General features: G+C 48.4%; 1 protein-coding gene across 2 annotated transcripts in view; it reads right to left on the bottom strand.

The window, feature by feature from the left end:
* Positions 1–11,430, bottom strand: part of SLC35E1 (solute carrier family 35 member E1) — a 44,693-nt gene extending 33,263 nt beyond the window's left edge. For both annotated transcript variants that reach the window (XR_008855595.1, XM_056552073.1), the window contains exon 1: positions 10,952–11,430. Coding sequence is in view for 1 of the 2 variants with exons in the window: in XM_056552073.1 (XP_056408048.1) it covers positions 10,952–11,306 (355 nt within the window). In the remaining variant the exon portion in view is untranslated. The remainder of the gene's footprint in view (positions 1–10,951) is intronic.
* Between the last annotated feature and the right edge of the window lie 2,591 nt (positions 11,431–14,021).

Here is a 14,021-nt window from a genome sequence, read left to right as displayed (position 1 = left end):
TAATCCTCTTCCAAACTGCACTGTAAGGCAGATCTTGCTTGTAAGTAGCATCAGACTGGCCACAGTGCAGATCAATGATTTAAAGCGGGTGCTTTATATCAATGAACTGCAGTGGCTTTTACGGGGCCAGAGACCCCATCCACTTCTCTCCCCCCTGCCTGTCCTGGGGTCCTGATTCCAACCACTGCCACCCCCGGTTTTATAATTACCCGTTTCCGGGATCCGCGCTACTTCTGGCTCCTGCAGCGTCCTGAGCTGTCACTGTGTGCACTGACTGTGACGTCGCGTTGAGGACGTCACTCGTCATTGCGCAGTGCACAGCAACAGCGCAGGACGCCGCAGAAGCCAGAAGTAGCATGGACCCCGGGAACAGGTAATTATAAAACCGGGGATAGGGGAGGCAATGGGGCACCGGCGGAGGTGGTCTCTGGCAGCAGCAGCAGTGGTTGGAATCAGGAGCCCAGGACAGGCAGGGGGAGAGACGCGGGTGGTGGTGGCAGTCTCTGGCAGCGGCGGTGGTTAGACTCAGGACAGGCAGAGGGAGAGAAGCGGGTGGCGGCAGCTGTCTCTGGCCCCGCAAAAGCCGTTCATTTATTTAAAGCGCCCGCATTATCGACAAGGTAATTGCCGATACCAATAACTAAGAAAATTGTGACTATCGGCCAAACCGATAATCAGTTGATCCCTACATTCTAATGTCCCAAACAGTCATCCCAGAGGCACTAATCGTGATGTGACTGCAGCCTTACAGTAGATTACACACATTTTGTGAATTTTCTAATTCCTATCTGTTGTTCATATGCCATGGATTTAACATATTTCCTTTGTTGGAACACAATCTCCTTTGTGGATAAAATTCACTTGTAAACACTTAGATTTGGCCCCAGGGTTGTAGCCGGTTTGAAACTATGCAATAAATGTAAACACTACAAGGAGATTTATCAAAATCTGTGTAGAGGAAGAGTGGTACGGTTGCCCCTAGCAACCAAATTCCTTAATTTTTTCAGAGGCCTTTAAAAAAACAACATTTTTTACGAAGCAATCTGACTGGTTCCTACAAGCAACTTTACCACTCTCACCACAAACATTTTGATAAATCTTTGCATGTCTAAATACATCCTTAGGGTGCATTCCCACCTGGCGTATACACAGCGTATTTCTCGATGCGCAAAATTTGCGGCAGCAGCGGGAAATACGCTGCATACTCCTCGCTCACTATATATACACACACACACACACACACACAGGGCTTTCCGGGGGAAGCCCTATGCATGCAGTAAGTTTTGGAGGCGAGGCCGTGTGCTGACGAGACGCGCGGATCCGTCTCCAAAACTCCCTGCACACATAGGGCTGCCGCCGGAAAGCCCTGTGTGTATAGTGAGTGAGGAGTACGCAGCGTATTTCCCGCTGCAGCAGCAAATTTTGTGCAGCATAAAATACACTGTGTATACACCAGGTGGGAACGCACCATGAAAGAAAAAAAAAAAAGCTTTGCCATGGTTTCCTCACCAGGAGGGAAATTGATAGCCACACCATGGAGATTTTCCTTGACTGTGTGCTAGAATGGATATACAGGATCACCTGAAGAGCAATTGTGGGTGGGACAGATTTTTGAGTCAAGCGTGGACCATCTTAAAACTCTACAACAGCTGTAACACAGAATACATTTAGTTCTTTTTACATCCTCTATTTGTACCAAATTCAAATTTTCAGGGTCTGTTCACACAGACAGTACCCTGTGCATATTTGATGCGCAGGACTTGAAGCTGTGTTAAACCATTCGAGTTTACTTCAAAAGAATAAAATCTGCAGCTTCATATCCTGTGCAACAAATATGTGCAGGATAGTGTGTGTGTGTATAAACCTTTAGGGCTCGTTCACAAGGGTGGATCCACAACGTATTTTACGCTGTGGATCCGCCAACGATTGACACCTAAGGTGTGCCTGCTCAGAGCGGCAATCTGTTGCTACGAGCAGACAAACTGCTGCGATGTGGGAGTCGCCACATGCGGTGTAGTCACAGATTGCGGCTGCTCCCCTTGTTAGGCCAAGAGCAGCGACTAACATCGCAGTGTGTCTGCTCGTTGCAGCGAATTGCCGTTCCGAGCAGGCACATCTGAGGCACACTCTAGGGGGGTCCATAGTCGGCGGATCCGCAGCGTAAAAAAACTGTGGATTCGCCTATGTGAACAAGCCCTAAGGGTGTAGTGGATTAACCAGGATCCATTACAAGAGTGTAGTCACATGTACAATATTCTGCGCATTTTTGATGCGCAGACTAATGCTGCATCCAGTCCAGTTTACATTGAAATCTGCAGCTTAAAATCCTCCACATCAAGTATGCGCAAGATACTGTATGTGTGAATACACCCTTAGGGTAGAGTCACAACGGATCGGCAGCATATTTTACAATGCAGATCCACCAGTGACCCAACCTTATAGTGTGCCTCCAGCTGTTTCAAACCCCCATGTGCTGCTCAAAGCGGAAATTTGCCACTATGGAGAAGCCACACAGTGACCGAGTCACCTCTCGCATGCGCAGTGTACTCAGACATTGCGGCAGCTCCGAGATGTCTGAGTACTCGAAGGTCCCTGTGCGAGCAGCACACGGGGGTTGGGAAGAGCTGGAGGCACAGTATAGGATCGGGTAACTGGCGGATCCGTTACGGGTGACCCTACCTTAAAAGAGCAAAACCACCAACTTTACTATACATTTTTTTTGTTTTTTCACGTGTTCAGTTTTTTTCAGCGATCGTGTTGCGACTACAGTGACTGAACAGGCACAGAGATAACCAGAATAGAATTGGTAAAGTACATATATTGAACAGTTTATTTTGTAATTCTGAGCCCAAATTGGTCTCTAATGGTATAGTCACATGCTGAACATTTGTCTAAGAAATTGATAGAACTGCACCTCCAAGTGTATCTGCAGCATGTGGATGTATGTCCACATGCTTGATTGAGGTGAACCTGACAACGGCAGACATTTCTACAACAAATCTGCCACATGTAAACGCACCCTTAGGGTAGGGTCACGTGCTTTTTTTGCTCCGTATTTTCTGCAGCCGATTTTGACGTTAATCGGTAGAAGTAGATTTTTTTTATACTTCCTGTAAAATCTCTTTCTCTGAGGATCCATTGGGGGACACAGAAACCGTGGGGATATTGCCACTAGGAGGCTGACACTAGGCATTTTAACAAAAAATAAGTCAGCCCCTCCTGGCAGGATATACCCCACCCACTGACTGAGCTAATCAGTTTAGTCCAAAAGCAATGCCCCCCCCCCCAATGGATTATCTGAGAAAGATTTTACAGTAAGTATTAAAAAAAAAAAAAAAATTTATAATAATATATATATATATATATATATATATATATATATATATATGTATTTATATACACTTTTCTCATTCAGCTCCATTGGGGGGGACACAGGAACTGTGGGATGTACCAAAGTAGTCCCCGGGGTGGGAAATCAGAACCCAGCTAGAAAGAATCAGGCGGAAGGAAACACCGCCGCCTGCAACACTTTATGCCCCAAACCGGCATCAGCAGACGCAGAAGTGTGCACCTGGTAGAACTTGGTGAACGTATGCACGGACGACCAAGTGGCTGCCTTACATACCTGCAGGGCCGAAGCCCCTTTTGAAGACCGCCCAGGAGGCCACAACAGAGCGGGTGGATTGTGCCGTAACCCAGAAAGGAGGAGCCTTCCCCTTAGAACGATAGGCCTCTGATATGGCAGACCAGACCCACCGTGATATGGTCACCTTAGAAGCCCCTTGCGCCTGCCTTCCGGAATGACAAATAGCAAATCAGAGCACCGAAAAGCAGGTGGCTGAGAGAGACACGCAGAGCTCTGACCACATCCTAGTTGTGGAGAGAACGCTCCTTAGGGTGGAGACTGAGCTGGACAGAAGGAGGGAAGGACAATATCCTTGTTCCGATGAAAAGAGGAGACCATCTTTGGCAGAAAAGACTGTACTGGCCGAAGCACAGCCTATTCCTGGTGAAGGAGTTTCGGCAGGAGAGAGCCGCCAATTCAGACATCCGTTGGAAGGAAGAAAGACACCTTCCAAGAAAGGAAGCGGAGAGAGATCTCCCGAAGGGGGTCCAAACAGGGCACTTGCAAAGCGCTGAGAACCAAATTCAGGTCCCAGGGTTGAGTGGGAGACCTGTAAGGAGGAGCCTCGTGAGCCACCCCCTGAATGAAGGTGCGAACATGGAGGGTCAGAAGCCAAAGGATGCTGAAAGAATGAAAAGTGACAACACCTACCACTAGAGGGAACTAAGTGTGGGAGACAGGGATCGAGCATCTCACCACTGAAAGTAGGCATGCCAGGTCTTGTGATGAATCCTGGCAAAAGGACGGTTTAGGCGCCCGAAGAGAAACTGCGGTTTCAACCGCTATGCCATCAAATGCAGCAGCAGTAAATTGGGGTGGCAGAGGGGACCTTGAAAAAGAAGTTTGGGCCGATCCGGGAGCCGTATGGAAATGTCCACCACGAGACGCACTACGTCGGCAAAACACTGGCGCCGGGGCAAATCTGGAGCCACCAGATTTGAGACGCCTTCCGCCTTGAATTCCTCACTACCCTGGGCAGGAGGGGAAGAGGTAAGGGAGGGTGAACCGTGACCAGGGAACAACCAAAACACGTCCACAGCCAGAGACAGGATCGCGGAATCCAGGATCGCTGAGACTTTTCCCAAAGGTACAGGATGGCCCACTGAAGAGGACTTCACCGAAATTGAGAAAAAATAATGGCTTCCATGACTACCACCATCTTGCCCCAACACTTCCATGCACTAACGGATGGCCACTGCTTTCGGACGGCATAATAGGCGGATCCCAAACAGCAGAGCACACCGCTTGTCCTGCGGAAGCATAACCTGGTGTCAAAGTGAAGCCCCAGGAAGACTAGAGACTGGGAGGGAGAGAGGTTGGACTTTTCCCAGTTGATCCCCCATCCGAAACTGGTCAGGGTCTGAAGAGTGATGTGGAGAGACTTCTGCTTTTGTGCAATGGATGGAGCTTTTATCAACTGGTTGTCCACATAAGGAAGCATCAAACCAGCCCCGCCCCCCCCTCCCCCCCGAAGAGTGGAGGATAGCTATCACCACCACCAGGACTTTGGTGAAGACCCTGGGGGTTGCGGACACAAATTGAAAATGGCCTGCAGGAACGGCAAACCGCAGAAATAGTTGGTATGGCGGAAAAATGGGGATGTCCACCGAAGACAGGAATTCGCCCTGGTCCATGGATACCAACAGAGCGGAGAGATTCCATTCAGAAGTGCCGATTGAGGAGCTTCAGATCAAGAATCTGACAGACCGTACCCCCTTTTTTGGAAACAAACAAAAACAGATTTGAATAGAAGCCCAAAAAAAAAAACATTCCTGGAGTGGAACTGGCACAATGACCCCCCTGTGCAAGGAGGGTGTGGAGCACAGACTGAAAATCCACAGCAGGGGCTGGAGAGTGGGGAGGACGGGACAGGAAAAAACGATCCCGGGGAAGAGCACCAGTCGGAAACGGCATTCGGAACCCAGGAATCCTGGACCTGCGCAAAACGTCCCGAAAGAGGGACAAGCGACCACCCACCCGAGAGGAAGACTCGGGTGGGGGCACCCCTTCAGGCGGAGGTAGGTTTGAGAGTACCTGGCTTTGCAGAAAAGCATCCAAAATAATCTGCAGCTCTACAGGAGGGGCGCACTTTGAAGGTAGGAGCCTTCAGAGACTGCAAAGCCGCTGGTTTGTCTCGGCGGCCTGATGCAAAGGACCGAAACAAAGAGGACTTGCAGCGAGAATCTGTGCAACACACCTTAGTTTGAGCAAGCAGAGAGCTCTTACCACCTGTAGCCCCAGAGATTATTTTGTCCAAGCGTTTGCCAAAAAGGCGGCCGTCAGTTTCTTGGAAGCCGCATCTGCATTCCAGCCTTCAACTACTTAGAGCTGTGGATAGCCACCAAGTTGCCAGAAGCAAAGGCTGCACAGCGTGCGGACTCCAGAGACACCGAGCACATATAATCACCAGTGTTTGAAATCTGAAGGGCTAGGTCAGCCAGATCATCTGGGGGAGCCCCAGATAAAACACCTTTGCGACGTTGGGTGGCCCAGGCTGACAAGGCCTTTGGTACCCAAGTTGCGATGACCGCCGGAAGCAAGGATGAACCTACTGCTTGAAATGCGAATTTTGCTAAATTTTCAACTTGCTTGTCCAAATTGAAGGAAGCTGCATCAGCCTGAGGAAAAGTGGTGGACTTTGATAAGCGGGAGATAAGGGTCCACCGTAGGACCAGTCCTGGGCAAGTGGAAAAACAGCCCGCAGCCGCTTAGAAGCGTTTTTCAGGGTGCTTGAAGGCAGTTTCCAGCAGGTCATCAAACTCCGTATGAGTGCTGAAAACCTTGGATGTCCAGCGAGTGCGTGAAAGAAAACTTCTGGAGATGGGTCTGAAGTTCCAGGGTCCTGTAGGTGAAAGGTGTCCCTGACAGCAGACACAAGGCTGTCCACCATGTCCGACATGGATGGCAGCTCCTCAGTCTCCGAACGTGGGTCCGAGTCTGGCCCACCAGTTCCCCAGGAGAATGGGAAAGGGTAGTGGGAGCTCTAGATCCAGGCGTAGTAGACCTGAAATGGTGGACTGGGGTTTGGGAGTGGCCTCCTGGAGAACGACCGTGAGAGCGAGGTCGCCGCCTGGTAGATGGGGAAAGGGAGTGAGCGTGGCGTGGAGATGTCCAATCGGGTGAGAAGAGTGCTGGAGCTGGAACACAGACATGCGGCAGGTGTACATGCTTTCCCACTGCCATGGCCGAAGTGCAGAAAACAGGCGTGCGAATACTCGAGGTGCGCAAGAATAGGGAAAGCACCTTGTGTGTTGTGCAGGGACGCCATGCGACAGAATACTGTCTCAAATATACAGTGCAATGACGCTGTGCGACAGAATACTGTCGCAAATATACAAAAGACACCTTATGTGCGGCATGGCCGCCGGCAAGAGAGGTGCTAGGAAGAGAGGTACAGGGACCGATACGTTTTTAACCCCTAAACACCCAATAAAAGAGTAACACCCATAAACCCGGGGGGCAGGGAATGGAGAGTGGAAGGGGTGTACTTCCCCTCAAGGGAAATGTTCCGTATATACTCAGCCACCGAAGTCTTCAACCAGCCTAGTGCTGGGGCAAGAGGGGAGCGGGACCCAGGGCACATCCTTAGCTCTGGTCGGAGGCGAGAAGGGGTCAACTGTGCATACTTTATGTACCGTGCCCCTTCCTCTCAAGTGATTGGGGGGGGGGGGGGGGGGGAGAAATCAGGCAGCGCCATGCTCCTGTCACCCCAACCTAAATAAAACAAAAAAGGAGGGGAGAAAACTCACTCTAGAAGAGCTCCAGACCTGTGTCTGCCTCCTACTGAGTCCAAGATAAATCTGATTAGTTCAGAGTCAGTGGGTGGGGTATATCCTGCCAGGAGGGGCAGACTTTTGTTAACAGCAAGATATACCCATAGTTTGTGTCACCCAATGGAGCCGAACGAGAAATATGTAACTAAATACAGCACGTGTGCCCCTACCCTTAGGAGTTTCCCCAATGCATCTATGATCTTCCTGCATGGAGGCATCTGCCACGAACACAAGCACTGTCCCACTTACAAAATCCAATTCCTCATTGTGAATTATGTCGCTAAACTTCTGGCAGCAGAGCAGAAGAAACCCACAGATATGGCTGCTACAAGAAAAATCTGCATGGAATTTTCTTAGTATGAGCCCTTAGGTGAGAGTTACAAATAAATGAAGGGCGAGTCCCAATAGTGCTGGTGTCAAATGTTGTCAGCTTGTGAACATACATCAACTAAACCAACAGACTAAGATAGTCATTACCATTAAACACCTGCAGCAACTTACAGTATGAAATACAAATGAATGGGGTTTTCAAGGCCCTGTCCACGTGTACCAGAAAATACTGCAGACTAGCTCTTCTGTTGTGGATTTTACAATGTGCAGGGTGACATTGGTGACAACATTTGCATGTAAAAAATATGGAATTTTTGGTGGATTTGTCACAGATCTGCAGCAAACTTTGCAGTGGAAGTTACTTGCCACCTCTGGATCCTGCCTAGGGGTCCGTATTACAAGACCGTATGCATATTGTTGTGTAGTAGCTCAGTAAGAATACCGGGGGTACCATGTTCACCCACAGACCTCTACTGGGACTGTACCATATGGATGCCTCATATGCTTGTGTGCATGGGCTCCCATCAGTGTCTCCAAACTGTAGACGTTGCAAAACTACAACCACCAGAATGCCCGGACAGCCAAAACACATCCAATACACAAACTATGAGAAACCCCCCTCCTTTGTCTAAACTCTGTGTATTCTGAACACGTGTAAGGAAAGAGGTAGCAATGTGATCATCCTTCTAAGGCTGCATTCACATCTTGTTCTTGCAATACGGTTCCCGTATCAGGTTTTTTGTAAAAAAAAAAAAACAAAAAAAAAACACCATGTCTACAAACCGGACCCAACCGTATACAACAGTATACGTTTTTTGAAAGAAAGAAAAAATAAATAAATCAAACAACACAGATACGGTTTTATGTTTGTCCTTAATTAAAGTTCTTGTTCTATTTGTGAGAAGAACTTTTGACGTGCACTGCACACGTGCAAACTGCAAAACCGTGTTGTGCAAACCAGATGGAACTGTACATACATACGGTTCCCTTAGACCACCGTTAAAAAAAAATAAAATAAAAAATAAAATAAAAAAATAAAGTATACGGGTTGTATTCGGTTTTTCACCAGGACACAAAACGTAGTAGACTACGGTTTTGTGTACAGGGAAAAAAAACAAATAAAAGAGTTAATGATGCAAAAACATACACAACCGGATGCTACGTTTGGCATACGGTTTTCAATTACCTGTCTATATATACAGTTTGCAATACAGTTTTTACACTGAAATCGGATGCAGGAACCATATTGCAAAACAGAGATGCGAATGCAGCCTATGGCAGTGTTTTCCAACCAGGGTGCCTCCAGATGTTGCAAAACTACAATGCCCAGCATGCCCAGAAAGACAAAGGCTGTCCTGGCATGCTGGGAGTTGTAGTTTTGCAACAACTGGAGGCATCCTGATTGGGAAAAATTGTTCTAAGGCTACATTCACACTGAGGAATTTCTGAGATCTGCAGTCCTAGACACTTATCCCCTATCCGCAGGATAGGGGATAAGTGTCTGATCGCGGGGGGTCCGAACGATGGGACCCCATGTGATCTCCCGCACTAATCCACCACGGCGACACGCCCCCTCCATGTATCTCTATGGAAGGAGGAGGAGATTAAGTGTTCGTGCTTCTCCCATAGAACTGAATGGAGGGGGCGCTACCTCTTAGTGAAGTCTAAGACACGCGCATGAGCGGTGGCAATGCAGGGTCCCCGTGCGGGAGATCGCGTGGGTCGCAGCACTCAGAACCCCCATCAAACACTTATCCCCTATCCTGTGGATAGGGGATAAGTGCCTAAAACTGCAGTACTCCTTTAAATTTCCCTAGTGGATTCCTGATCTTCTGCATGGAGCCGAAAATATCCTTAATTGGTGCTTCCATATGCCACAATTGATTGCGAACATACCCGCCATCTCATTGTCAAAAGGAAACTTCTTCGGAAAATTCCGCCGGAATACAATTCCTTGTCAGAAGTCCAGCTACAGAGTTCTTGACGTGTGAACTGAGCAGCTGAATTTTTCATTGCAATCAATAGGAGGCTGCAGCAATCGGAATCCGCATAGTGTGAACGGGGCCCTAAAAGTCTAGATCTTAGGTCGAAGGAAATTCAGGGGAAAGGAATCTTACGCGGATTCAGAGTTATATTCCACACAGATTCTCTCTTACATTCAGACTCCCACTGACTAATGGGTTTTCCGTGACTGTTCCTACCGTGGAATGTCCGACCCTGATCCAAATTCTGCCGGAAGACTGCACATATCAATTCCTCTGGCGGAATCCGCAAGTAACATCCCATTTAGTCTATGACCAAATAAAGGCCAATTCCGGATCATTTTTGCTTCACTCACCATGGAGCAGAAAAGCGGTTTTCTGTGGAGAAATTTCCCTTACCCTGGCATCACTCATGACCTACGTGACTGGCATGAGATGCAACATTGCTCCTGGTAGGACTGGTCGTTGTTTAAGGGGCTACGTCCTGTTCATAAAGAGGGTTCCTGCTCTTGATATAGGTGAGAACCCCAACAATTGAAAGAGTGTTATAAAACCAATAGAGCTGATAGTTCCACCATAAAGACCCAAAACGGCATTAACGGCTGTTCAACCTTTGGCAAGTCAGTGTAAAGGGTGCGTTCACACTACTGAATTCCGCGAGCGGAGATTCCGCCTGGTGGCCGCCGCCGAGCTTGCTTCGGCGCTAGGACCGCGGGGCACTGAGCTGTCCCCATTGACGGCTATGCAGTGCTCGCGGAATCTGCGCAAAGAATGAACATGTTCTTTCTTTGCGCAGAACCATTTCAGTGGCGGAATTGTCCGCTGCGGAAATTCCGCAGTGTGAACGGGTCTTGCAGAGATCCATTCACACTAATGTTAAGTTCACACCGTGGAATTCCGTAGTGTGAACATGGCCTATCATGGACTGTTTATGATGCCTAAAGTATTTCCATAGCAGCCACATATACCAAGACAAAGAAACTACTTGATCTAAAGCAGTGTCATCCAAAGTGTGCCTCCAGCTGTTGCAAAAACTACAACTCCCAGCATGCCTGGACAGCCACAGGCTGTCCAGGCATGCTGGGAGTTGTAGTTTTTGCAACAGCTGGAGGCATATTGTTGGGAAGACACTGATCTAAAGCAATGGGGAACTAGTTCTAATACATCTCATAGAAGGCTGAAACTTTAGATCCACGAATATCCCCCCTCCCCAGTGTGGGCACAGTGCTGGCACTACTTACCGGTGTGGGCATAAGACACGGGCACCTTCCAGATGCTGAAATGCGCGGATACGGAGGCGAAGTACTTTCCGAAGGCCAGCGGGATGATGTACCAGCGGTAATAGCGAGCAGGCAGCTGGGTGTGCGGGACCCCCCAGGCGCGGAGCATCGGGGGCAAGAAGCAGCAGATCGCCAGGATATGGAAGAGGGACACAGTCACTGGGTACGGGAAGCCGTTCAGGATGATCTTGTTCACCACGTTGCCGCCAGAGCTCACCGAGTACCATAGAATGCACAGCATGGCTATCCTGGCCCCGTCTCGTATGTTACCTTGCGCCGCCGGCCCCCCGCCCCCAGCTCCGGACACCACCGCCATGACTCCGATCCTCCTCCTTCCCCACGGGGAAGCCGCACACCTCACCGGGACCCACACACAAGAGAGACGTGGAAGTAGAGACGTCAAGAGAATGGGTGGTGATAGAGCATTTTCACAATGACCTCACTTCCTCTAGGACTGCTATTTAGTTGGATCGTCATTTCCGGTCAAGACGCTTTCTGTATGCGCCGGCTGGAGCTGAATAGACGTACTCAGTGTGTATGTAGGGCGCCTTTGTATCAGAGGATGTACAAGGGACGAGCTCTCCATCACCTGATACTATCATATCACCTATATGATCACCATATGTGATCATATAGGGGGGAGAGAGAATCAGAGAGAGAGAGAGAATGAGAAGAGTGAGAAGAGAGAGACAGAGAGAGAGAATGAGAGAGAGAGACAGAGAGAGAGAATGAGAGAGAGAATGAGAAGAGAGAGAGACAGAGAGAGAGAGAATGAGAGAGAGAATGAGAGAGAGAGACAGAGAGAGAGAATGAGAAGAGAGAGAGACAGACAGACAGAGAGAATGAGAAGAGAGAGAGAATGAGAAGAGAGAGAGAATGAGAGAGACAGAGAGAGAGAATGAGAAGAGAGAGAGACAGAGAGAGAGAATGAGAAGAGAGAGAATGAGAGAGACAGAGAGAGAGAATGAGAAGAGAGAGAGAATGAGAAGAGAGAGAATGAGAGAGACAGAGAGAGAGAATGAGAAGAGAGAGAGAATGAGAAGAGAGAGAATGAGAGAGACAGAGAGAGAGAATGAGAAGAGAGAGAGAATGAGAAGAGAGAGAATGAGAGAGACAGAGAGAGAGAGAATGAGAAGAGAGAGAGAATGAGAAGAGAGAGAATGAGAGAGACAGAGAGAGAGAATGAGAAGAGAGAGACAGAGAATGAGAAGAGAGAGAGACAGAGAGAGAGAATGAGAAGAGAGAGAATGAGAGAGACAGAGAGAGAGAATGAGAAGAGAGAGAGAATGAGAAGAGAGAGAATGAGAGACAGAGAGAGAGAATGAGAAGAGAGAGAGAATGAGAGAGACAGAGAGAGAGAATGAGAGAGAGAGAGAGAGAGAATGAGAAAGAATGGATTTCTGTTCACAGAAACCAGCAACAGGGCTTAGGGCGGTGTTTCCCAACCAGGGTGCCTCCGGCTGTTGCAAAGCTACAATTCCTAGTATGCCCAGACAACCAAAAGGTCCTTCAGAATCATTAACGGGTTTCTCCACTGCCCTGTCTTCCGGAGCTCCGCTCGCAGCGTCCGGAGGTTTATTACTCCGGACGCTGTGTGTGGGCTTCCGCGTTCGAGGCCGCCCCCTCGTGACATCAAGCCCGCCCCCTCAACAAAAGTCTATGGGAAGGGGGCGTGACAGAGGTCGTGCCCCCTTCCCATAGACTTACGTTGAGGGGGCGGCCTCGAACACAGAAGCCCACACACAGCGTCCGGAATAATAAACTTCCGGACGCTGCGAGCAGAGGTCCGGAAGACAGGGCAGTGGAGAAACCCTTTAAGGGAGTAGTGTAGTGAAAGATATCCTCTATCTTTTGGATATGGGATGAGTTAAGTTATAGATCATGGGGGTCCAACCGCATGGACCACCGCAATCTCCTGAACAGGGCCCCAGGGGTCTGCTGGAAAGGGGGTCGGAACGGCCTCTTCCGGCAGATTGCTGGGGCCCCATTCAGCAGTCGGAACCCCACGATCTATAACTTATCACCTATCCGAAGGATAGGGAATAAGTTATTTTTCCCTGCACTACTCCTTTAAAAGTATTTTACTGCTGTGTATATTAGAAAACTATTCTATCACTGTGTATTTTAGTAAAACTTTGTTTATTGGATATGCCTTAAAGGACATCTGCAGCAAAAGATAACTTATCCCTTATCCACAGGATAAGGGATAAATGTCTGATCATGGGGGGAGCATAAACCCCTCTTAGGTCGAAGGTATGCCCCTCCACATACTGTTCTATGGGAGAGGCACCAACGCTGCCTCCCCACCTCTCCCATAGAGATACATGGAGGAGGCATGGTGGCTGCGGCGTCACGGGCACTGCAGGAGATAGCGGGGAGCGATCAGACACTTATCCCCTATAATGTGTGTAGGGGGTAAGTTATCTTTTGCTGCAGATATCCTTTAATAAGTGGTGTACATTTGTCGCAGTTTGTCTCAGATGCTGTTTTGAGGCTTTTTATTGCGACTTTTGCTTTAGGTTTTTCTAAAAGAAAATACTATGTCATGATTTCAGTTGATATCATGCAGTGGTAAGGAATTCATCTTATGTGACTTTTCAGTTTGTCGCATCTTTTGTCGCAACTACGCTAACTTGGGCGCGATCCTACACAAGCCCTGACTTGGCTTACAGAACTAACTGCAAAAAGCATTATAAAAAAAAAAAGTTATCAGCACATTGTCGCAAGGGATGAAAGCTGCACAAAAAGTCGCAGAGGGCCAATATACAAAGTGGTGTACTGGAGTAAGAAATGTGATCAGCACCATGTCATAGATCTGGTGCAGGTACACAGTGTCCACCACATGAATTAATTGGGTAAAAGACGTTCTCCTACACCACTCTTTATGAATGTCCCCCAAAGTTTGTTCAGTTACTTTTAAATAGAGTAAAAATGAAGGAACTAACAGTTGTAAGGATAGGATTACTCTTATACCTGGAAGCAAATCATTCGCCATGTCTGCCTGAAGTCCGGAACCCATGGACATCAACAA

This window comes from Hyla sarda, chromosome 1 (genome assembly GCF_029499605.1).
Source record: "Hyla sarda isolate aHylSar1 chromosome 1, aHylSar1.hap1, whole genome shotgun sequence".
NCBI classification, from domain to species: domain Eukaryota; kingdom Metazoa; phylum Chordata; class Amphibia; order Anura; family Hylidae; genus Hyla; species Hyla sarda.
Note: the sequence above shows the minus strand (reverse complement) of the source record. Positions and strands in the feature narration are given on the sequence as shown.